General features: G+C 35.1%; 2 protein-coding genes across 8 annotated transcripts in view; both read left to right on the forward strand.

Moving 5' to 3' along the window:
• Positions 1–14,852, forward strand: part of LOC110030985 — a 57,385-nt gene extending 42,533 nt beyond the window's left edge. For both annotated transcript variants that reach the window (XM_020733993.1, XM_020733994.1), the window contains exons 5-9: positions 1,133–1,161; positions 7,356–7,449; positions 13,320–13,406; positions 13,893–14,073; positions 14,424–14,852. In XM_020733993.1, the coding sequence (XP_020589652.1) occupies positions 1,133–1,161; positions 7,356–7,449; positions 13,320–13,406; positions 13,893–14,073; positions 14,424–14,779 (747 nt within the window). In that variant the 3' untranslated portion in view covers positions 14,780–14,852. The remainder of the gene's footprint in view (positions 1–1,132; positions 1,162–7,355; positions 7,450–13,319; positions 13,407–13,892; positions 14,074–14,423) is intronic.
• Positions 14,853–17,062: 2,210 nt separating this feature from the next.
• Positions 17,063–21,906, forward strand: LOC110030950 (pentatricopeptide repeat-containing protein At1g04840). Of its 6 annotated transcripts, none has more exons than XR_002294695.1 (3): positions 17,063–19,234; positions 19,804–20,169; positions 21,195–21,906. XR_002294695.1 is itself a non-coding variant. In XM_020733953.1 (1 exon), the coding sequence occupies exon 1, from the start codon at positions 17,090–17,092 to the stop codon at positions 19,124–19,126; it is 2,037 nt and encodes a 678-aa protein (XP_020589612.1). In that variant the 5' UTR covers positions 17,063–17,089; the 3' UTR covers positions 19,127–19,345. The 6 variants fall into 6 exon arrangements, 1 of the variants encoding a protein (XP_020589612.1); XR_002294696.1 differs by having other exon boundaries at positions 21,217–21,906; XR_002294693.1 differs by lacking the exon at positions 19,804–20,169 and having other exon boundaries at positions 21,195–21,905.
• The last annotated feature ends 3,638 nt before the right edge of the window (positions 21,907–25,544 follow it).

Genomic DNA, 25,544 nt, shown 5'->3' on the forward strand with positions numbered 1-25,544 from the left:
TGGTACTTAGCTTAACAAGCATATATTTGCAGAGGTCAGGAACCAATATTCTACGAATAATGGATTTAGAGCTTATTGTAGCCACTTCCTCCAAAAAAAAGGTCTGACCCTTCATCATATGGCTAGGGCAAGGTGGTGGTGTAGAAGTCTATTTGTCTTAGAAATCATTGCATCCGTAATGAGTTGATTCGGACTTGGTTCCCTCTAGCTTATAATGGGGATTGATGTTACATTGCACTCGAATCATTTAGGCTATGTCATCTGAGTGCTTTTGGGTATTTGATGTTAGATTTAATAAAAGTTTCTATCAAGCGTCAAAATTAAGTTGCACATAGGTTTCTAAGAAAGCTTTAATTTAATTTTATTTTTGTATTACATCCACACTTTATGCCCCTTGATTCTTCCCTCTTGTATTCTCTTTTAATTGTTATTGGTTGATTTGTAATTAATTTATATATCATTTAATTGGAAGTAGATTGTGGTAAATTTGTATTTTCATATTGAGATATGTTTAGAATTGTTGTGTTTTTTTCTTCTTGGCGGGGGGTGGGGTTGAATTTCATGGAACTGTCGGCTTATATCATGGAGAGTGGACATATATGATTCATACCGATTAAAAGGTCTTTGTGAGAAGCTTTCTCACAACATTGCTTTTCATAACACCGCCACAATTGCAACGGACTGCTACACCATTTTGTAAAGGTGGTTATAAGAGTATTGTGATTAAAATAACTTTTTCGAAAGCCGTTGTGAGTAACAAAAATAATTTCTTTTCGAAAAAATTGAGATTAGCTTTCTTGTAGCCGCTGCATTTAGTACATTTGTTTTTAAAAAAAACTTACCACTAAAAAACTTTTAGAAAACAGCAAAAAAAAAAAACAGTAGCCAAAAGTTTTCTTAAAGGGCTTTACCAGACACTTTGATACCCATATCATGACTAAGATTGGGAAAGGAAGGTTTCATAGGATCCGTATTAATGCTTGGTTATTTATGATACAAGTAGGACAAAATAAACCTTCAGGCTTTTCTTCAGAAAATTAATTGCAATTAGCTTGACCTGATTTATTTTTCTAGACTTGCTTTTCTTTTTATTTAATAAAACATGATTGTTTATTTATGTTCTCTTCTCCAGATGGTTGAGCCTATACTGAAGGCTGCGATGTATCCTTTATTAGCTTTTGATTATGCCGCCTTCTTTATTTTATAATGTCAACCTATTGTAGTTGTTTAGATAGTGCTTTTGACTATAATCATAACTTATGCTCTTTCTATCATCTTTTAATTTTCGTATGCGTGTGACTAATATTATAACAGTTTATCTTCCATTTTTTTGAGGGGAATAAAGTCTGTCATTGATTTTATTTTGGAAGATTTACCTACATACCACTCAATTCCTGTGTATTACATATCTAACTCCTAAACTTTACTTTTCTACATAAATACCACTTATGCTTGAAAAAGTGCATTTCACTTTTTAAAAGTTAAAATTGCAGTATTTTTTATGTAATATGAAAGATTTGGTGGTATAAATGCAAGAAGCAAAGTTTAGGTGATAGATATGTAAATACATAGGGGACTTGGGTGGTATGTATGTAAATGCCCCTTTTATTTAAAGTGCTCAAATCTATTTTGAAACCCATCATAGCTTTATTTTTGCTATAAAAAATTATGTCATTATAACTTCATGTTCTTTATAAATTTTCTTGTATTGAAATTTCATTTTCCTCCATTTGGATTTTCTTCCTTTTTTCAAATTTAGAAATGCCTGGACTTTTATATGAACTTGCCACGATGGTTATCAGTCTCCTTGTTAGGTCGAAAATTTTGTTGTTGGTGAACGTGATAGCAATTGCAGAACAATTCTTTGGCAGCTATCTTCTTTGCATTGTTCTATTAATTATTTGTGAGGTTCTTTTTTTTTTTTGACATTCGCGTTTTATTAGTGGATAATTTATTCTTAGTTAAAATCTAGTCGCACAAATTTAGCGTTATTTGGTCAATTGCTCTTTTTGTATTTAATGTGACTTTGGACCAAAATTTAGTTGTCTTTTTTTTAAGGGCTTGATTGAGATTACTTTTATTTTAGTTTTTATTTTTATTTTAAAAACATGTGTGTCTAATTTTTCTTTTTTTGCATGATTTTATTTGTTTTCAAAACAAATTAGCTTGTTTTTAAAAACACTCAAAACATTTAAAAGTTATTTTAAGTATTTTTAAGAATAATTAAATATGCTATAATTGTGAAATCCCTTGAATAGAATGAAGTCGAACTCTTAAACATTCAGACGCTTTCTGGTGTAACGTTTGGAGTTCGACATCAACTCTAAAGTTAAGTTTGCTCACATGGGAGTAATCCTAGGATAGGTGACTTCCTGGTAAGTTACACCAATGAGACGGAACTATTAGACTATTAGGCCAAAGCAAACAATATCTCGATGAATGAGTGTTCAGGCTGTTACAAATGGTATGAAGGCATTAGGCCAGCCTGAAGACGGGAACTACATATCATGCATAACAAAGTGTTAATGCCATGGGAGCCACTTTTTGAACTCAAGATAGGACAAAGTGCTACATGGTGAGAGCCACCTATTGATTTTATAAGGCCTATATCTAAATTCTATCTGTCTGGTGGATGATTCTAGGCTAAGAGCATTGATGAGAACATTAGTTACTTAAGTGGAGGAGATTGTGAAATCCCTTAAGTAGAATGGAGCCGAACTCTTAAACATCGAGATGCCTTCCAGTGTAATGGTTAGAGTTTCAATAACAATTCTAAAGTTAAGCGTTCTTGCATGGGAGCACTTCTAGGATGGGTGGTCTCCTTGGAAGTTACACCAATGAGACAAAACTGTGATGTCGTTTGGCCAAAGCAGACAATATTTCAACGGATGAGAGTTGTGGCTTTTACAATAATATATCAAATATGTTTTTTTAAAGTAAAAATATAAATAACAAAAAAAAAAAAAAATAAAATAAAATAAAATAAAATAAAAAGTGATCCTAAACCGCCCCCAAGTTCGTAATAGCTTCATGTAAGCCGATAGGTTGACTTGCTGCTCAAAATTTTAAGGGTTCAAAGTAAATGCTTTGACAATTTTGTCTGTAATTGTATGAGGGATGGTGCCACTGCCCTCATCATATCCTACCTCTGAAACTCTTGTACTTTCTATTTGTTCTGGCTTTGTATTGGAAAACAGCATTCCTTAATTTTTTAATGTCATCTGTTTATGCATCGCCATTCTTAAAAATTTCATCCATCATAATAGTTTGTAGTTTATGCATCGCCCTCAATTCTTATTTATTTATACATATCTAACAACCAGAATTTAACTTATATATTTATACCGCTCAAATCTTTCATATCACATCAAAAATACCATCCTTTTAATTTTTAAAAGGTGAAATACACTTTTTACTGAATAGGTAGGTTGACATGTATGTAAAAATTGAAGTTTAAGTGTTAGTTAAGTACATGGGAACTGAGTGGTATGCATTCAACTCGTTTCTGTTGTGAACTGGAGGCTAAGGGATCTAGTCTGGCTCTTCGTGCAGTATCCCTGCAATTTTTGGGCTAAGGCTCTATGCATTTTTTTGATGGTGCTTTATGCAAATAAAATGATTACGCAGTGATCGTTATAGTTTCTTTCAGGCTGTTTTGAATCATAGCCCTACAAAATGTCATCCAAAACTTTAGTTATGCTTTATATATGCTGTTTCATAGATGCTGGTAATAAACTTCAACTATGGGCTTTTGGCATCATGCTCAATTGTAAATGTTCTAAAAGGTCAAAATTATATTCAAACAATACAAAATCTTATTTTTTCTCTAAGCTGATGGCAAAATGGTTTTCTATGTTATACACCATACTGCAGCAAAATTCTTGCTGTTTTTTTGCATTCTTGTTCATTCAGGGCCAGTTTGGCTTAAATTTTATTTTTTTTACTTTTGTATTTTTTTTAAATGTTTTTTAGTGTGATTTTTTCTTGTTATTATTTTATGTTTTTAAAAATAAATTATGTTAAAAAACACTCAAAATAGATTGTCTTTTGAGTAGGGGTAGTAAAAACTTGACTCAACAGGCCAACTCGGCCTGCACCGGCCTCAAAAAATTCAGGTTTGGGTTGATTCAAATAATTTTTGGGTCGGGTTCGCATTTAAATATCCTATTTTGTTTAATTTTTTGGGTTAGGTTTGAGTTGACCTGCCAATTAAAAAATGACCCAAAAATAACCTTCAATTCGAAATTGACTAAAAATTGACCTGCCTACTCGGAATTGACACGATATTGACTCTAAATTAATCCGAAATTGATTCAATTTTAACCTAACGGGTTTCCTTATGTTAAACTTGTTATACCTGTCAGAATGGCAGGTTGAAGGTTGTTTGGGTTTAGGTTTGGCTTCTCGCTGATGATATCCTTCTTATGGATAAGACTAGAAAAGTAATTCAGAAAAACTTGAATTATGGAGGTCTATATTAGAGTCTAAAGGCCTTCATTTGAATAGAACTATAACTGAATACATTGAATGTAATTTTAGTAGCAGTAGTGCAAGTGGCAGAGTTGTAACTATGGGTGATCAAATCATTAAAAAGTGAAGGTTTTAGATATTTTAGGTTTTTTGTTCAAAATGATGGTGATATAGATTGGGATGTTATTAGTAGAATTCAGGTTGGTTGGTTGAAGTGGAGGAATGCATTAGGTCTATTGTGTGATAGAAAAATACCGCTTAGATTTAAATGAAAATTTTATAAGATGGTGGTGAAACTTGCAATGATTTATGGCGTAGAATGTTTCTCTTTCAAAGAGAAGCATAAGACTAAGTTAAGGGCCTGTTTATGACAGTTTTCGGCATGCTTTGCTTTTCAGAACTGTTTTCTTGCTGCTTTGTGAAATTTTTGTGGTAACTGTTTTTTTTAACCGAGTTGTGGTTCGACTTTATAAAAATAAAATATATTTGTAATAGCCATCGCAGCTTTTTGAAAAAAAGTTTTTTTCTGCAGCAGCTTCACAACTGCTTCTTCAAATAGCTGCAACTGCCCCAAACAAACCTTTAAGTGTTGCGGAAATGAGAATGCTTAGGTCGACGAGTGGCTTGACAGTTAGATATAAAGTATGAAATGAATCCATCCGTGAAAGTGTTGGTGTAGCTTTAGTTGCAAAAAAGTTTAGAGAGAGCTTACTTAGATGGTTTGGTCACATTAAACATCGAGCATTTGATGATCTAGTTAAGAGAGTAGATGTTTTAGATTCAACTTATCTTAAGAAAGGCAGAGGTAGTCCTAAAAAGACTTGAGCATATTGTATAAAAAATGATCTTAATCTAGTAGAATTACATGAAAATATGATATTCAATAGACAAAATGGAGAAAAATGATTCATGTAGCCGACCCCACTTAGTGGGATAAAAGCTTGTTGTTGTTGTTGTTGTATATTATTTGGGCCGGGTTCAGGTCGAATCATCTTAGATTCAGACTCGAGCTCGATCTGCTGACCTGAATTGATACCCCTGGTTTTGGGTATTTTTAAAATTAGTCATTGTAACCAAATGTGTTTTATTTGAAACGAAAACCTTAAAAAAATTGAAAATAAAAGGAAAAAAAATAAAATTGATCCCGAACGGCCCTTCAGAAAAATAGTCTCTTCATTCTTTAATGAAAAGCTTTAGTAATATCAACGGTTTTTCTGGAGCGTTATTTTCCATTATAAACTAATTCAAAATATAGAATGGGAATTCAATCATTCCTTGCTTAGAACTTGTATAATTTGATCTATACCTGCTAATATTGGCATCTATATCTCAGCTTACTTTGTGATGGTGTTTGGATAAAACTAATGATAATAATTTTTCACCTTTCTTTTGAGACAAAGTTGCAGTTTATAGTTGAGCCTGTTTTTCTCATCTGACTTTTTGTGGGGTTGGCATGTCAATTTTGAATTGTTAAGCTACGAGACACCAATATTTTATTGCACGCTAGTTTATGTTTGAAATTTGCATGGATGCAGCAGCATGACTAGGCTAAGCAATTTTCAACTCTTGATGTTTTTGTATAGGAGCATTTACATACACACCACCTAATTCTTATGTATTTACATATCTAGCACCTAAACTTCAATTTTTACATGAATACCACCCAAATCTTTTATTTCACATCAAAAATACCACTTTTTTAACTTTTAAAAAGTAAAATACACTGTTTCATGATATAGGTAAAAGTTGAAGTTTATGTGTTAGATATGTAATACATAAGAATTAAGTGGTATTCATGTAAATCTTCCATATGTAAAATGGGTTCTTGTATTTAGAAAATTGAAGTTTTGCATAGATATATCATGTCACGCAGCTTAACTTATGCTATTCATGTATTTCTCACTTGGTTTCCTTTCCTTATTTTCTTATAAAATTTTGATTGTAATATGATGGTGCCATTGTGATTCAATATGGTTGTGTATTGTCCATCTAATCATCCATTTGTTGAATGTTTTTATTTCTAACTGAATTTAAAGATAATATTTGTTTGAACGTTATGTTGCTTTTCAACAGTTTTTCATTAAATTGTAAGCGGCAAACCTCCAATTGAAAGTGATTTTTCATGTCCTTCTTTCTCCTATCTTTTATTTGTATTTATGAGAGTACTGATTGATAGGATACACATTTAGTACCACTATGAAATAGACATTTAAGAGAATTGTTATGCTTGGAACCTTTTCTGCATGGGTGTCAAAAATTCACCCAACTTGCCAACTCGATCAAAGCCCAACTTGAAAAAGTAATGTTCGGGTTGACCCAAATCATTTTTGGGTTGGGTTCAAGTTAGGAATTTTAACTCATTTAATTTTTTGAGTTTGGTTGACCTTTCCACCCAAATTGATATGCTAATCCAAAATTGACTCAAAATAAATATGCCAATTCAAAATTGACCCAAAATTGGCTTGAATTTTACCCAAAAAATGATTAAATATGACACAAATAGCTGTTATTCCTTAAGTTAAACATGTTTTATGTGTTGGGTTTGGGTTATTTCATTGAAAGTTGGTCATGTTCGGGTTGAATTTCTAACCTGTTTAATATTTGTTTCGAGTTGGTCTGGTTAATTTTTGGTCAGTTGCGAACCTGACCACAAACCCAATTTGAACCCCCTATTTTTGTGTTTGAAATGCCATTTGTTCCTTCAGTCCTTCTAGTCTTTACCATGGTTATTATTCTTTTCAAGCTTTTATTTTAATCTGAAGAATTTATTGATGAATGTTGGTAAGTAGTAGAACATTATTTATCTTATTCTTAAGTGTGCTTTTATGTGTATTAGATCTTTTTTAATTGTTTGTTTTATCCATAGTTTCCTTGACCATTTATAGTGAGATATCTCTCCTGCTTGCTAAGACTTTCTTCATGGGATTTTCACTCACTATACTGGCTTGCCTCGGACGTCTTCGAGTTCTTGTTCAACAGGTCAAGTGTTCTAAAACTTTCAGTTCAATTCTTGTCATGGAATTATTTTTCTCAAATGTCGTGTGCATGATTCTAAGAAAGATTAGTGGCTATTTGGGGTCACTTTTGTTTTTCTATTTTTATTTCGTCTTGTTTATGTTTAGATTTGAAATAGAATGTGTGATTTTTTTTATTAAAGTGTGATTGTATTTAAAAACAACTAAAAATTATTTTTTAGTTTTTCAAAAATATTTTAATTTATTTGTAGAAGCTAAACAAACATGTGTTTAAAAATAAAGAAAAAACGAATATAAAAACAAAAAGCAAAATTTATCCCAAAATAAGCCCTTAATGTATTGACTAAGTTTTTTTTTTTTCGTTTGCTGCACATAGATTATGACATATGTGATCTAATTTTTTCTTAAAAAAAGTATATCCAATTTATCTATCCTTTTGTTGACATGCACTAGAATATGCAGAATTCTATATTAATTGTTTTGATTTGCTTTTATTTATTTTCTTTATTTTCTTTTAATTCATTTTTATTTGTTTCCTTATTAATAGATCCTGTAATGGGTATTTGTACCCCTATTTGCATTAATAAGATCTTTTGGTTCTATTCTAACATGGTATCAGATTCATGGTCCTAACCTACCTGTCACTGACCCTCTCTGTGCTGCTAGTTGGCCAATACGAATTCCTTCTCCTCAGCCAGCAAGGTATGCTTTTGGCCACTCGCTTCAGCGTTTGCTTCCATCCAGACGATCAGATCCAGTGTGGGTAGTTTGGTCTACGTCGAGATAGATCCGCCTGCTTCAGTGTCGAGGAGTTCAGCCAAATCCAACGTGGGAAGTTTGGTCTGCTGGATTAAAGGATCTACTCCAGGCATCTACTTCCATCCAGCCGACTGCTTCCATCCAGCGTGGGAATTTTTGTCAGGTTCAAGACGGATCCTTTATCCTTGTCGTCGGCTACTTCAGGAGCTCTGTTTTGCTTTCCTAGAACCTTCTTCCAGCCGGCTCACGCTTTAGGTCGAATGAGAACCTTTCAAGCAACCAAAACTTTACGATGTCTCGCAACCTAACATCTCGTATGACTCAATCGGAGTCACGACAAACTCCTCGAACGTTAAGCCGTCAGCGAAAGATGTCTTGATTCCACCGGAGGATTAATTCAACCTCCGTTCTTCTGCAGATCGGAGGATATGAAAAGAATATGAACTTCTTGATTATAACCCATAAACTAAACGACAATAACTTTCACCAGTGGTCCTAATATGTGTCATTGTTCATCAAAGGGCGCGGGAAATTCAATCCTCTCACCGACATGATTCTTGAACCTTCAAAGAATGACCCAAGGTATGGAGCTTGAGAAGTGGAGAATTTCATGGCCATGTCGTGGCTAATCAACTCGTGGAGACTTTGATGGGCCGATCATACACGTTTCTTCCTTCCATTAGTGCCCTCTAGATGGCAGTCAATGATACCTACTAAAATATAGGGAGTTCCAGCCAACTCTATGAGATATCTAAGAAAATCCGTGAGACATAACAAGGATCAAGGACCATGATCCAGTACTACAATGATCTAGTTGCATTATGGATGAAATGCGACCTGCATTATGACTACACTTGGGAATCTCTAGCGGGCATATCCCTTTTCTAGAAAATTGTAGAAAAGGACCACGTGTTACAATTTTTGGCAGGTTTCAACAATGATTTTGATGAAAACCGGGGCCGTATCCTTAGCCGAGTTCCTCTTCCTTCTACTCGCTCCGCTTTCACTAAGATTCGTCGCAAAGTGAGTCGAAGACTTGTCATGCTTGGTGTATCCACTATGTCTGCCAAAGTATCCTCCTTGGTCTTTAATAGTGCTCAATCTCGGGCTGGTCACCCCACTTATGATTATTGTCACAAACTCAACCACACTCGTGATAAATGTCGGAAGCTTCATAGGAAACCTGCATCCAAACTTTTGGTCAAATCTTTTGTTGCCAAGGACCATTGATTTCATGTATGCTATCCATTCACATGTGCCAATAGCCATCCTTATTTGACACAATTAGAGGTGAAATCACATATAAATTAGTACTCTTAGGGACCAACCCGTTAGCCATTAAGTTTGTGACTTGCTTCTGCAACTTAGCGTTTTTGGCTGGTGCATTTGATAGACATGTTTTTTGGGATGAACCGAACTTCAATGAAATATATTATATTCAGGTGCCACAGACAATATGACTGGAATCTCTCAAGCTTTCTCAACATACCATCCTTTGATGGCTCCTAAAGTTTCATTGTTGGTGAAGGGTTTGTTGTTTTAATAACAAGTCTAACTTTGGAATTTATATTACATGTACGTTTGTTGAAATATAATATTTTATCTGTCAATAAATTGACATATGAATTGATTGCGTTGCTTATTTTTCCTCAGATGTCTGTCTCTTTCAGGATTGTTGTTCAGGGAGGATGATTGAAACTGCTAAGAGGGTTTGCGGGCTCTACTTCTTCCAAGAGAAAGCATAGAGAGAGAACGAGGACAATCTACTCAGTAGTTGCAGTTTATCTCAATCCATTGAATGTCCTATTATGTTGATATACTGTCATTTGGGTCATTCTAGTTTATAGTTCCTAAAATTTTTATATTCGTTGATTTATTGATAATAATCCTTCTAATTTCAAATGTGAAATATGCTAGTTAGCTAAACCTCATTTTGTTACTTATCCACCCCACAATTATAGATCTTCCGCTCCTTTCTCTCTTATTCACAGTGACTTATGAGGCCCCTCTCACACTCCTAGCTATACCATGTAAATGGCGATTTCTTATTTTGATTGATGACCACACTCGAATGATATGAGTCTATATTTTAAAAGATAAATCTGAAGCTGCTATCACTTTAAAAAACTTTAACATTTTCATTTTTACCCAATTCAAAACTTCTAATCAAGTCATTCATACTGACAATAATCGTAAATTTTTAACTCTATATTAGGAGAATTTTTGGTCAGTAAAAAAATCTTGGTAATTAAGAACATCTTTCATCACAACTCTTGTACCAACACTCAACAAAATGAGCTACTTGAGAGAAAAATTGACATTTCCTCGATGCACTTGCTCCATCTTATTTCGCTCTAATGTCTCAAGATATTTCTGGAATGATGTCGTTCTTATCGCCACATATCTCATCAATAGAGCTCCCTAAAAAATTCATAACTTCCATACCCCTTTAACTATCTTGAGATTGTGCTTTCCTGACAATCACTTCTCCATTTTATATCCCAAAATTTTTTGGGCACACAACCTTTGTTCGGATCACAATCTTAACTCAGAGTAAACTTGATTCCAGGTTTTTAAAATGTGTTTTTCTAGAACACTATGTCACTCAAAAGGAGTATCAGTGCCTTGATCCTACCACAAATAAGGTATATGTGAGTGTTGATGTCTCTTTTTTTGGAAGTGTTCCCTACTTTCTTACCCCAGCCTCAAGTGGCAGGGAGCTAGAGTTTTTGGACACAGTTCCTTACCCTCCTCCTGTGGATGTTCCCCCACGTCACCTACCATCGAGAAACCCTCTGTTTCTTTGGTTCCACTCAGTTTTCCTACCTCCGAGGAGCCCTCTGTCTCTTTGGTTCCACCAGCACATCCCCCCACTTTATGTCTATACTCGACACACTTGTTCTGATGCACATACTATGGAGCTCACTAACCCCTTGTTGGACCCTGAATCCCCTCCGGACGATATCCCCAGCACTGCTCCTCCAAATGAGGAAGTCAGTTCCTCTAGTAAAGTATGCAATCAATCATGTTCTCTTTATCACGTGGCAAACTATGTTTCTTTTCACAAATTATTACCAACCTACAGAACATTTGCTATGAGCAAGACCAATTATCAGCTTCTTTCTAGTATTGAGGTTGTCTTAGCAAACCCAATCTGGAAAGCCGTCGTCATAGAGGAGATGAATGCCCTTAAGCGGAACCATACTTGGGACATTGTTGATCTTCCTCGAGGCAAGAATGTAGTGGGTTGCCGATGAATTTTTAGCATTAAGTTTAAATTTGATGGATTCTTTGAACTTAACAAGACACGGTTGGTTGCCAAAGGATATTCACATACCTACGGAGTTGACTATGATCAGACATTTGCTCTAATTGCTAAGTTAAACACCATTTGGGTCCTCTTATCCATTACAGTGAATCTAGATTGACCCTTATACCAGCTTGATGTCAAAAATGCATTCCTGAATGACGACCTTACAAAGGAGGTATGCATGACTCTTCCCGCAGGCTTTGACTCCACTGCCTCCCAGGACAATTATATAAACTGTGAAAATCCTTCTATGGATTGTAGCAATCACCAAGAACATGGTTCAGGAAATTCAAAAGGTGGTGGTAGACGATGGATTCACCCAGGCTCAATCAAACCATACTTTCTTCTTCTGACATTTCTCTAGCAACCAGGTAGCGATCCTTATTTTCTGTGTTGACGATATTGTTCTCACAGGTAATGATCTACCAACATTGTAGTATCTGAAAGGAACGCTTGCTGTTTCCTTTAAAATGAAGGACTTCAGATCTCTGGTACTTCTTAGGCATGGAAGTTGCTCAATCGTCTCAGGGTAATTATCTGTCTCAGCTGAAATATTTGATTGACCTCTTGACAGAGAACAATCTTCTCCTCTTCAAATCACTAGCTATCTCGATGGGCCCCAATAAAAAACTGTTTGATGTTCTCAATGCAGTTCCTGTAAACAAGTGTCACTACTAGCGTCTTGTGGGGAAACCTCATCTACCTTGCTCATACACATTCCGACATATGCCACACAGTTAGTATAGTCGGTCAATTCATGCATGATTTCTATGAGAACCACCTCCAAGTTCATCGGATCTCCACTATTTAAAAGTCACACCAAACTCATGTTTGTTTTTTCCCCTCCACACTTCTCGTTCTATTGCACTTTACACAGACGCAGATTGGGCTGGGTTCATTTATGATCGGCGATCTACTTCGGGGTACTGCTCATTTGTGTGGGAAAACCTAGTTACGTGCAAAAGCAAAAAGTAGTCTATAGTTGTTTGGAGCAGTGCAGAAGCCGAATTTTGGTCTCTGTCTCTATGAATTTATGGAGCTCTCTGGTTACACATCATGTTTCACGAACTATGTATGATAGTCTCCGCTCCCTTACAGTTAGTCTATGATAACAAGACTATCATTAGCATTACTCACAACCCAATCCAACATGATCGCATCAGGCATGTTGAGATTGACCGACACTTTATTAAGGAAAAACTTGAGTCTAAAGAAATGTGTTCCGTTTGTGTCGTCTAGTGGTTAGTTGACAAATATTTTCACAAAGAACCTTCCTCAAATATAAGTTGAATATGACTAACATCTATGCTTCAACTTGAAGGGGAGTATTAGAAAATTAGAATATTAATATATAGAATTCTGTATTATTTATTTTTATTTGCTTTTATTTACTTTCCTTTTTTACTTTTATTTTGTTTTAATTTATTTCCTTACTAGTAGATCATTTAATGGATATTTATACCCCTCTTTGCATGAATAAGATTTCTTGATTTTATTCTAGCAACATGTAATATTTTGTTCTATATATGCGACTGTTACTTAGTGCTGCATTTAGGTATATCTTTGGCGCTGTAAATTTTAATTGGAATCTTTCATGTTGCACTTGTTATGTTTTGTCCAATTTTAAAAAGAGTACTTGTCTTTATCTTTTCTAATTTCATTTTTTTGAATGGTTTGACATAATATTTTATTTACAGATTTGAAAAAGTGAAATATATTTTCTATCTGAATTTGTTCATATCAGTTACATTAGGAAAAAAAAAAAAACTGATGTTTGAAGTCGGAACCCTTTTGTATTGTATCAGATTTTACTCGACGTGGTTTCTGTATTCAATATGGTATCAGCTCACTCTCAAAAGCATTCCCTGAAACTTTCTAGTGAAGGAATTGAGGTTAGTTATTATAAATACTCGATTTTAATAATTTTCATTTGGAAAATTTGCACGCATACCACTCAATTCCTTTGTATTTACATAACACCTAAACTATTGTTTACATATATGTCACTTTACCTATGCATGACATGGCGTATTTCAGTATTTTTGATGAGATATGAAGTATCTGGGTGGCATAATTGTAAAAAGTTAAGTTTAGGTGTTAGATATGTAAATACACAGGAATTGGCTGGTATGTATGTAAATGCCTCTTTTTATTTTAAGTGCACCATCATCATTATCATCTTTCAAATTCACAGCTCTGTCCCAACTACATCTCAAAACTACAATACTAAAAAAAATACCAAGGATTATCTGAAGTGTAGGCTCTTCAGTTGGGCTGTATGCTTGAGAAATGTTTTAGGGTTGATGCTGTAATATCAATACAATTGATTTTTTGTTTAAAACCGAAGATTCTCTAATTGTTCCATTACACTGATGCAGGCTTTTGTTGAATATTATTCTACCAGTGGTGATATTCTAACGTTGGAATGCACTTGGAAGGATGACAAATATGTGTTACACGAAGTTACACAATGTCGCAATGAAAATATCTCAAAAGAACAAGTAGCTTTGCCTTTCAACGCTCCAATTGAGTATCAAACTTTAGAATGTTTGGGCGAAGGTAATCATTTATTGGGAAATTTACACACTTAATTCTTATGTATTTACATATGATTTTTTATATTTACTTCAATAAGATTCATTATATAAAAAATATTGCTAATATATAACTTATCTAATCATGCATTTTTTTATGTCATTTAGATAATATGGTCTTATCTATACTTAAATTTAAAGGTTTAGGTGCTAGATATATAAATGCATACAATTTCAGCTTTAACGATGTAAATTTTGGAAATCTTCTAAATGCTTACGTGATTAGATTATTCTTAAAATAGCTAATTATGTTTTTGCCTTCCGCTTTCTGTTATTGTCACCTATACCTTACAGAAATCTACTGCTTGGTTTCAGGTTCATGCACTGATCAAGAAACAAAATTGCCTGTTTTGCAACCTCATACCCACTGCAGTATAAAGAGTGTAGATTTGAAAATATCTCCGGTTACAGGACCTGTTTGTGAACCTATTTCTGACAATGATTTGCAGAAAAGTTCAACAAGCCTAAAACCTCAAAGTAAATCAAGGAAGACAGTTGCATTTGTTGCTGTTCAAATCCCTAAAACCTCTGAAACAGAGCCGAGCGAACCGGTGAAGAAGAAGATGAGATTCGATTTACCTTTCAGTCAAAATTTTGATGATTCTACCACTGCTATTGATTCATTTCCAGATTTTCCCTTCAGTGGAGCTCAGAAAATGTCTTTGTTTTGAGTATTTCTTGAATTTTAATGAGATTTATAGCTCTGAGCGAAGGATTTTAGGAAGATTTACATACATATCACTCAATTCCTATGTATTTACATATCTAACATTTAAAATTCAATTTTTACAAATATACCGCCTTATATATGAATAGGTGCATTTCATGTTTTAGAAGTTAAAATAGTGATTTTTTTATATGATTTGAAAGATTTAGGTGGTATAAATGTAAAATGTAAATTTTTGTTGTTAGATATGTAAATGCATGAGAATCGGATTGTATTTATGTAAACGCAGCAATATGTTATTGTTTTACTGACTGATTATTGGTCCATATTTAAGGGAATTTACAGTATGTAAATGCTCTTTTCTCCTTGTCCTCTTCCCCTTTTGACAAGTTGAGTGGCACGTGAATGCCAATTTTTTGATGTAATTGAATAGGTTTGATTTATTCTTTAGTTTTTTAAAGATAATTTAAAACATAATTACTTTATTTATTTTATTTGGTTTTTTTGTGAGTTTCTTTTGACATTTCTTGCTTTTGGAACTGTGCTGGAGAAGAGATTTTCTGCTTATCTTTTCTATTACAAAAAGTGTTGTGATTCTCCTCAAGTTAAAGTCTCCAATTTCTATGTAATCTGTATTGTTAGATTTAGTCTGTGCTGTTTGATTGTCGCAATATTTACATACATACCAAATAATTCTTGTGTATTTATATATCTAACAACCCAAAGATAATTTTTACACTTATAACCCCCGTAGTGTTAAGCCTATGCATGAAAAAATGTATTTCTTTTTTAAAGTGATAATATTGTGATATTTTTGATGTGATGTAAATGATTTGAGCAGCATGCATGTAAATATGAATGTTTGGGCATTAGATAAATACAAGAGAATTGTGCGGTATATATGTAAATGCCCCTTGATTTTCTGATCAAGTTCTCTAACATTGCAAAGATGATAAAAACCCTGCAAATCCTTCACCGCGTGGATCCTCGGCCTGCATCATCGACTCCTCTGTTCTTTCTTCCATGTAATTTGCACCGCAATTTTTTCGCCAGGCTATGTTTTTCTTCATTCATGTTTCAGGAGATTCAAAGCACTGGCGATGCTGCCGGCTTCCTCGTAGTTTTATGAATATGCTTGCTATTGGTTGCTTATGCATTTGTTGATATTTTGGATGTTTTATAAGTTTAGTTCAATCAAATTCAATATTTGCTTTTCATATTATTAAATGTGTACCACAAAATCATTTATTAACTATAATTTTAAAACTTGTGAATGTATACCTTTACTTGATTACAGTTGCTATGAAATATTTAGGCGGTGGTGGTATAATTGTAAAAAATAAAATTTATATGTTAGATATGTAAATACGTAGGTATTAGGCGGTATGTGTGTGTAAAAGCCTAAAAAGTGAAACACACACATTTTCATGCATAAGCTTGAATAAGGGTTTATAACATTATGGTTACCATCATCCACATATTCTCTTGTTGAGTAGGGTTTATGATTATGATTCAAGAGATTGAAGAAAATTTTGATTCTTTAATAATTCAAACTTCATATATCTATAAAGAAAAAAAAAATCTTTTCATTTAAATTTAAATTTATAATTATAATAAATCCAAATTTAAAACTAATTATGTTTATTTTGCAATTATATTGTTATACAGTTTTTGATGATCCATTGTCAAATTTGGGAGAAAATATTCCGTCCGGATACCACATATTCGGATGACCAATCATCGAGCACCGAGTTATGATACACCTCATCGGCGGGCGATGTGGCGCCTGGTGATTGGCCGTCTGGATGACAAATTTGGACCATGACGTCAACTCAAATGTCATCAAAGATCTACAACTTAGAAACGCGAAACGTGAAGTTTTGTTATAAAGTACGATTTGAATTGAGAGTTGATAAAAAGAAATAATTCAAACTTATTGCGGTGTTATATAAATTTCCTAATCAAATGTTGAATATTTGAAAAATTTTTGTAATAAGTTATAATTAAATTGGTTTGATGTTGTAATTTTCACTTTTTTTAAGATTTGCATTATACAATTAAATGGGCTTGAGGAAAATAATATTGTTATGAGGGGAGATTTTTCTAGAGAGATGTCTTTTTCTGTTTATCACATACGTACATGAATTGTGACTATTGCAAAAAAAGTTATTGTCACGAAGTTTATGGCTCATGATAACCCAGATATAACCTCATTGTACTCCCTGAATAAAACCTGATGTACGCAGAGCTACGTACATCTCTTATTTAAGCAAATATTTTCCCATCGATCCACGACGAAGGGGAAGATGTAGAAATGATGAATGCTCAAAGCGCGCCTTTTGAAAACCAGAGATCGGCTTCTTCATCTCCTCCATCTTCAAACTTCCAACTGCTACACCCTCTTCCCCTCCCCATCACAACTTCTCCCGCCCGCTTCGTCTCCCTCGTCCACTCCTCTCGCTCCCTTCTCCACTTCAAGCAAATCCATGCCCATCTCCTCCGCCTCCACCTTCTCTCCGGCTCCTCGCCGGCCGCTGCGGCCATCATCGCCGCACCCCCTCCTCTCCGTTGCATCCCTTACATCCTCTCCCTCTTCCACCACCTCCCTTCCCCTCTCCCTTCTCCTCATCTCTTCAACGCCCTCATCCGCGCTCTCTCCGACTCCTCCCTTCACTCCGCCGCTCTATCATACCTCACCCTCATGCTCAGCTCCGGCCTTCAACCCGGCCGTCTCTCTCTCCCCTTCGCTCTCCGTTCCGCCGCCGCCCTTCGTTCCTCCGAATCCGCCGCCACCCTCCACTCCGCCGCTGCAAAATCCTGTCTTGATCTCGACCCATTCGTCCGCACCTCCCTCGCCGACGCATACGGTAAACTCGGTTCTCATCAACTTGCCCTCAAGGTGTTCGATGAAACGCCACAATGGCACCTTGCCTCCAATATCCTCATATGGAATGTTGCCATCACCGTCTGCTGCCGCTCTGGCCATATCGATAAAGCACGCAATCTGTTTGCTCAAATGCCTGAGAGAAACCTGGCTTCCTGGAATAGCATGATTAATGGCTTCATGAAGGCGGGCGACCTGGAATCCGCAGTCAATCTGTTTGAGAAAATGCCCGAGCAAAACGTGGTTTCCTGGACCACAATGTTATCGGGCTTCTCTCAAAATGACGACAATGAGAGCGCTTTAGCCATGTTCGAAACCATGTTGGAATCCGGCATGAAACCAAACAACTTCACCGTATCGGCCGCGCTATCTTCTTGCGCGAAGCTGGGCGCATTGAATATCGGATTTCGTATCCACGATTACTTGAAGACGAATGGATTCCTGGAAGATGGACCGATCGGCACTGCGCTTGTCGACATGTATTCCAAATGCGGAAAAGTTGAGCTCGCCAGCCATGTCTTCAATAGGATGAAGAAGAGAGATGTCGAAACTTGGACCGCCATGATCATGGGATGGGCCGTTCATGGATGCTGGAGCGAAGCAGTTCGATGTTTCGAGGATATGAACTGTTCCTGCATCGAGCCTGATGAAGGAGCTTTCCTCGCCATTCTGATGGCGTGTTCGCACGCCGGTAAGATCGATAAAGGTCTCGACTTTTTCGATAGCATGAAGTCCAGTTATCAGATCGAACCAGGCGTAAAACATTATACGTGTATCGTGGATATGTATGGCAGAGCTGGGATGGTTAACGAGGCGCTCGAGTTCCTGAACTCGATGCCTATTGAACCAGACTATGTTCTTTGGGGAGCACTCTTGTCTGCAAGTCGGGCGAACAAGAATGTCGAGATTGCCGAATTGGCCGCGGAGAAACTGTTAAAAATTAAACCTTTACATGCGGGAAGCCAAGTTTTTGTGTCTAACATGTATGCCGGCGCCGGAATGTGGGATTCTGTTGAGAAAGTGAGATCTGGTATGAAGGAGAAGAGCGTAAGTAAGGTGCCGGGATGGAGCTACATTGAGGTGAAGGGGAAAAGATGTCATTTTTATGCCGGCGATCAGTCTCATTCCTCATGGAGTGAAATTTTTACCAAGTTGGAAGAGTTGGTAGATCGAGCGAAGAAGGAGGGGTATGAGCCGGACATGGAATGGGTGCTTCATGACATTGAGGAAGAAGACAAAAGGGGTTCACTGGGATGCCACAGTGAGAAGCTTGCACTTGCCTTTGGGCTGATGAAACTGGGGGAGGAAGAAGGGATTAGGATAGTGAAGAATCTCAGAGTCTGTGGGGACTGTCATTCTTTGATGAAATTTACGAGTCGGATTTATGGGAAGGAGATTATGCTTCGAGATAATAAGCGTTTTCATCGATTTAGAGTGGGCGAGTGTTCATGTGGGGATTACTGGTAATCTGAATACTGATGCCGCTTCACAAAACATGCTTTTTAAAGAGTTGAGTTCACAAGGAGCAGCGGGTGCAGTTGTAAGTAGATCAATTTCCAGGTGCTTGTGGGCATGGTAAGTGTAAATAGGGTATTGAAATTCAGACCATTCTCATGAATCTGAAGAATTCAACTAAATTTCAGCTTTTTTATTGGAAGATTTACTTGCATATCACTCAATTCCTATCTATTCACTTATCGAACACCTATACTTCAATTTTTTTTTACTTACATGCCATATTACCACCTTACCTATACATGACAATGTGTATTTTACTTTTGTTTTTTAATTTAAAATGATGTTAATTCTGATGTGATATGAAAGATTTGGGCGGTATAAATGTAAATGGTGAAGTTTAGATGCTAGATATGTAAATACGTAGGAATTGAGTGGTATGTATGGAAATTCTTCTTTTTTTTTTAAATTTTTATACGATTATTTTCAGTGCATAATGGACATTGCACACTTCAATGATTATTTGGTATCAATTCTTCAAGTTATTCTTTTTTCTTGATTTATATTTTTTGCATTCGGAGGGACTTTATTGAAATTTTGTTCATAATTTTTCATTCTCCTCTCTGCATTAGTTTATATGTTCCTTCAATGAATTAATAATTTTTTTTTACATTTTTATGTTATTTTAGTTAGACATTGAAGATTCTTTCAAGTAAATTTTTAGTTGTACGTCGGAAAATGAATTTTTCAAGCTATCAAGGAAATCAACATGTAAAGTGGGTCTTCTGAGCCTATTGAATTGGGTCTTCTTATCATGAACCTGGAGCCTGCTCTTCTTTTAACTGATCATATTCATTGACTGCATCAATCGAAGCAGTGACCTTAAGAACTTTCTGTCAAGAGAACTCATCAAGTTCCTTCGTCGAGCTCACTTGAACTCATCAAGTTCCTTCGTCGAGCTCGCCCAAACTCATCAAGATCCTCTGCCGAGCTAACACATACTTGCCAAGCCAGTTCGCAGAGCTCGTCTGCACTTCTCAAGCTTCATCAACGAGGTCATTTACCGACTCTTCAAGTTCATTGATATGGTAGAAGGAAGGAGACTTTGGCTCATCTATGATGATATATTTTCAATGACAAATATCAATAGGTTGCGGACATTACTACCTATAATTTAACATTTTTTTATTCTTTTCTCTTTCTATAACCCTACGAGGGCCACCTTATGAGAGATATGAAAGAGAAAAAAAGAAAGGGGAAGGATTCTATCTCTCTTCACCTCCTCTACTCATCTCATGAGATCTCTTCTGGATTATATGAATTCACGAACTATACGGGACCGAGACCTCCGAAGAAGATTCAACAATAATGATGACTGCTCCCAAAGCAACTTTGTGTTCTCGGATTTAGAGTTTTCATGTTTTTTTTTGCAAATTATAAAATTCAAAATATCTTGATAATTGATATTTTGATGCCATCACATCTAGTGTCAGTGTCTCTTTTGAAATTTAAGGGAGCACTGAGGCTTACATAGCACTCAAGCTCCTTCAGTACATTGTCTTATCATCAAAATATCCTCATATCAAATTATCTCTTTTTATGTTACTTGGATTTCAATCGGCATTAATTAAATTTATATGGCTCTTTTTAAGAATTATGTTTCCATCACATTATAAAAATTCTACTGTTGGTCATTATTGAATGCCAAGATTATTGGGATTTTTTATCACTTTCTTAACAGTTAATATTTTCACTTCCCATCATCATGGGAGTTAGTGCGGTTTAGGGTCCATCCAAAAATTTGATAGTACAACATGAGTCATGGAATAGGATCTTGGTCGACCCTAACATTATGCATATTTAAAGCTTATGTGAAAGTTACTTGAATCTAACCTTGGGAGGGTCAACCTTGACCCTTATTCTTTTTTGAATGAATATATATATATATATATATATGTATTTCTTTTCCTCCTCTTGTGTTGCTTGGCTTTGTTAGTGACATGTTTAAAATGTGTGTTGTATTTGTCTATATTTTCTTATATTTTTATCTACTATTTGTACTCATTAATGCTTTTTTTAGATGTATTTATGTGCAATTTCAGAGCGTTTAAGAACGCATTAAAGAAGCATCGGAGCAAACTCAAAAGAAGCATCTCAATTTCCTGTTGTGTGGCATGGCTTTCACCACTTTAAGAACCTTGATGCTATATTTGCAGGCAGCAGGGGCCAGCTTCGGCTCTCACTCAGGTCCAGCCGAGAGAATAGAATAGTGGTGCCACTTATATGGCGCATAGCTGTTTGAAGCTGGCATAATTACACCACTTAGTGGCATATATACATCGACTCTCACCTAGGTCCAACTGAGAAGAGGAAATCCTATCGTCGCTTTTGCAGAAACCTGACACCACTTTCAAGTCTTAATTTGGCGATATTACAAAACAATGAACACCCTTGTGCCGCCTTGATGGAACCCCATGCCGATAAAGAAGTTGTGCTGGTTACCTCTTGTGTGGCAATCCATGGACATGTATGGAGTATTCAGGGGGGATAAGTAATGCTTACTGGTGTCCCTCATGTTCTTTGTCGGTGAAAGGGTGAAAGGGTGAAAGAGTGAAAGAGTGAAACTGTGTAAGGGAGAGAGTTGGAGAGATTGTGAGGGTGACTCTGAATTTGCATGGACAATTTGGGAGAATTGTCTGGTAGTCTTAGTGCTCATTAATGAACTACGAAGTGGAATGAAAAACGAACTTGCAAATCAAAGGTGTAATCCTTTCCTAGATTTTCTTTCTAAACTTGTGCAATATATTTGTTTTCGTTAATAACATTTATTTCATATTGTTTAAAAGCATGAATAGTCGCTAATTCTCATCTCTACTCTTATTTGGTGGGTAGAAGTTTTAGGATTTAATTATTGTGTGTGGGGCTTGCTTGAAACTTTGTTATGATGACGTTTTAACCTTCCAATTTTCATTTACATCAATCTGATCAGTTGGGTTGTTAAAACTCGTGATCTTTGAGTTTCTGACGAATCCTTAGTGAAACAATTATGTTAAAACTCATTAACTTTGGAGAATAGGAATATTTCTCTCAGGTTAATGCAATCTTATTGGGAAATACTGAGAGTTTGTATGAGGCAGCTGCAACTTATTAATAAAACAAATGTGAAGCCGTTGAAGAATAATATGATGTTAAAAAAATTGTGATAGCTATAACAATTTTTATTTTTGAAATAATTGAGCCTCAGCTAGAAAGCTATCACCGCACTTCTCCAAACCTGTGGGAAAATAGGGATTTCAACGACAGTTTTTTGAAAAAGCTGTTGAAATACAACTTACCCAAAATAACAAAACTGCAGTGCGGTGCTGCACCGCCGCCACAAACATACCCTAAATTTTGAGATTTTCATGAGAGGCTAAGAAAGAGATTTATTCTTGATTGTCATTATTAATTTTGTCACTTTATTAACCCTAGGTTCTTAGGACCCAAATCAGGAGAAATATTCTCGCTCATTTGAATACTTAACATATTTAAACTAGGATTTGCCTCTTTCCATAAATTAAGTTTAGATATCTTAAAAAATTATCAAAATTTGAATCTTCGGGTTGGACTCGAAACCAGTAGTTAGAACTTTTTCAGACTTTGGGAGTTTAAACATGGAGCTAGTTCTGTATATTATTTAGACAGCATGTATACTTAAGTGTATAGCTAGTGCTTTAAAACACTTGGTACGTATCGGTTAGCTTAAAGCAAATAGTTATTTTCTCTTCTTTTTAATTAAAAAAGAATGTCGCATCTGAAGAGTCAATGATCTTACTTGATTCCATTTTATGGAGGTGTTGTTCTTTTTATAATAATCAAAACCTAGATTTGGGAAATCTCTCAAATTATTAACTTGTCGAATAGCTCATATAAAGTAATTTATTCAAGCAATGCAAACTTGAACATCGATGTTCCTCATAAGGAGCTCCACATCATTAGTGAAGAGTTTATGTTCGGCTCTCTAAATAGCTCATGTTTTATTTGTTCGTTACTAAAGTGAGCCGAACATGAACAAGCTCAATTTATAAATGAGTCGAACATGAAACGAATCTTTGAGCGATCGAGCTCGGGTCATCTTTGTTTGAATTAATTAGATAATTTAATAAATAAATTTTTTATAATATTTTTCTATTAATTTTTTCATTATATTTAAAAAAAATATTACATTTTATTATTCTTTAAATCACTTGATCTAATTTCAAGCCATACACGAGCTAAAAACGAACAAATAAATTCAAATGGAGTCGTACACGAATATACCATTCATGAATCATTTTGAAAACTAACATATTTAGAAGAAAAAAATATAAATGAGTTGAACACGAACAAGCACTAAACTCGCCCAAACTCGACTCATTTACGATGTAGTGTGTTGAGATTTCATCATTTTGAGATATATTTGATAAAATATCATTCCTACTTTTCTTTTCAATTGTGGGATCCATGTTAGTTAATTTTTTTGTGGCAGTAACGGTGGTTTCTAGGAATATTATTTCAAGCTTTATAAATATTTAAATGGATCCATCAAACGACTTAACATATCTAGGGGTGTAAACGAGTCGAATACGAGCAGAGCCGTTTATATTTCGAGCTCGAAAAGTGTGTTCGTGTTCGGCTCGTTGCTTAGCGAGCGGAACACGAGCCGTTCAACGAATAAAGAGTTTTTCTTACAACCCTAATTACATAGCCATAAGATGTTGAGGCAAGATTTAAAACATCATTTGAATCTAATTTAATAATTTTTATTCTATTTTCTTAATTAATACTTTTAATTGATTATAAATCCTTATAGCCTTGTAGTCAATTAATTTTTTTTTAAAATGCTACTCATCAAATATATATAGTAGTATTTCGTGTCAAAACGAGCTGAACACAAACAAACAAATATTTGTTCGTGTTGTTCGTGTTTGACTCGTTAATCTAGCGAACGAGCCGAACATGAGTTTCTTAACAAGCCAAACACGAGTTATTCGCAAACAACGAACCATTTTGACAGCTCTAAACATATCGCTTAAAAATTGTATTATAAGCTTGTGGATGACATTATGGTAAGACACTGCTTGGTTTTTTATACGAGATAAAATAATAAAATATCGCAAACATAACCGTTTGGTCATGTTTTTATTTATTTATTTATTTATTTATTTTTGCATGATTGACCTTTTCACATTTGATTTTCTAAATTTCAAAAGTAACGGTTGTATTTTGACTCTATATTTTGTTAAAACTGAAGCTCCTCTAGTTCTTGAATAATTTTGAAAATTCTGACATTATATTTAATTATTTTTAAGTAAAAAAAAATATGTGAAAGAATTTTTATTTTATCAAATTATGTTATGAGGCATGTTCGACATGACATGTATAATTGAGATGGCATATAACTAATAGCATATAAATTTATTTGATATTCTATTTTAAACATTATGACATAGCTCCTCGCAAAGGTTCGCATGACTGACAACTTAGGGTCCGTTTGGGGCAGCTTATTAAGTGCGGTGGCGTTTTGAAAATTCCCATGGCCTGTTTGGGTAAATTGCGTTTTTGCAGTTTATGCGTTTTCAAAATGCTGAAAACAGCATTTTCACACCGCACCTATCTTAGTGCGGTGGCAGCTTTCTGGCAACAGCTTGGTTTTTTTAAAAAAATAAAAATTTGTAATAGCCACAACACCTAGTTTATCAGTAGATTATTTTTAATCAACTTATCAGCAGATTATTCAATAAGCTGCAGCTGCCCCAAACAGACCCTTAGTTATCATATTTACATTCTCCACTTGTATAGCACATATCCAGTAGGCCTCATGGGTCCAGAAGGCCCATCTTCACGAAAGTGGCTCTGCTCCAACCATTGAACTAACCTACAAATTGACTTGTCAAATTGGTAAGCTTGTTCCGCCTGAAGAACTGACCAAATAGGGTCACCAGTCTAGCTTGTCTCACTGACTATCCTCATACACAAAAGTCACCAAGTGACACATGTTGCGATCTTTTCAATGAGGCACTGTGGACGAATTTCATATGTTATGATTTATTTTATAATATTTTCCAAACATTTATAAAATGAGTGGGGATATACTCTATAGAGGATTTTTCGGATGATTTGATGTCATGATTCTCAAAGGTGCTCTTACCCCCCTCTCATTAAATCATCTTCTCCGATCTGCCAGAAGAGGATTGAAAAACGAAACACATAATTCAAGCCCAGAGAATACATTCATCTCATTCTTTCATCTTCCTTATATAGGTTTTTCTTGGGTTATATACATCCACGAACAATACATGACGCCGCATCCTAAAATAATTCAACACCATCATTTTGTTTAAGCTATTTAAGTGATTTTTAATTGAAAAAAATACAAAAACTTTTCAATATTTTTAAGGCATATTAATAT

Source organism: Phalaenopsis equestris, unplaced genomic scaffold (genome assembly GCF_001263595.1).
Source record: "Phalaenopsis equestris unplaced genomic scaffold, ASM126359v1 Scaffold000761, whole genome shotgun sequence".
In the NCBI taxonomy this organism is placed as follows: domain Eukaryota; kingdom Viridiplantae; phylum Streptophyta; class Magnoliopsida; order Asparagales; family Orchidaceae; genus Phalaenopsis; species Phalaenopsis equestris.

What these genes read in the sequence shown, in the direction of transcription:
- LOC110030950 (XM_020733953.1), top strand. Translation starts at nt 17,090, where the DNA reads ATGATGAATGCTCAAAGCGCGCCTTTTGAAAACCAGAGATCGGCTTCT.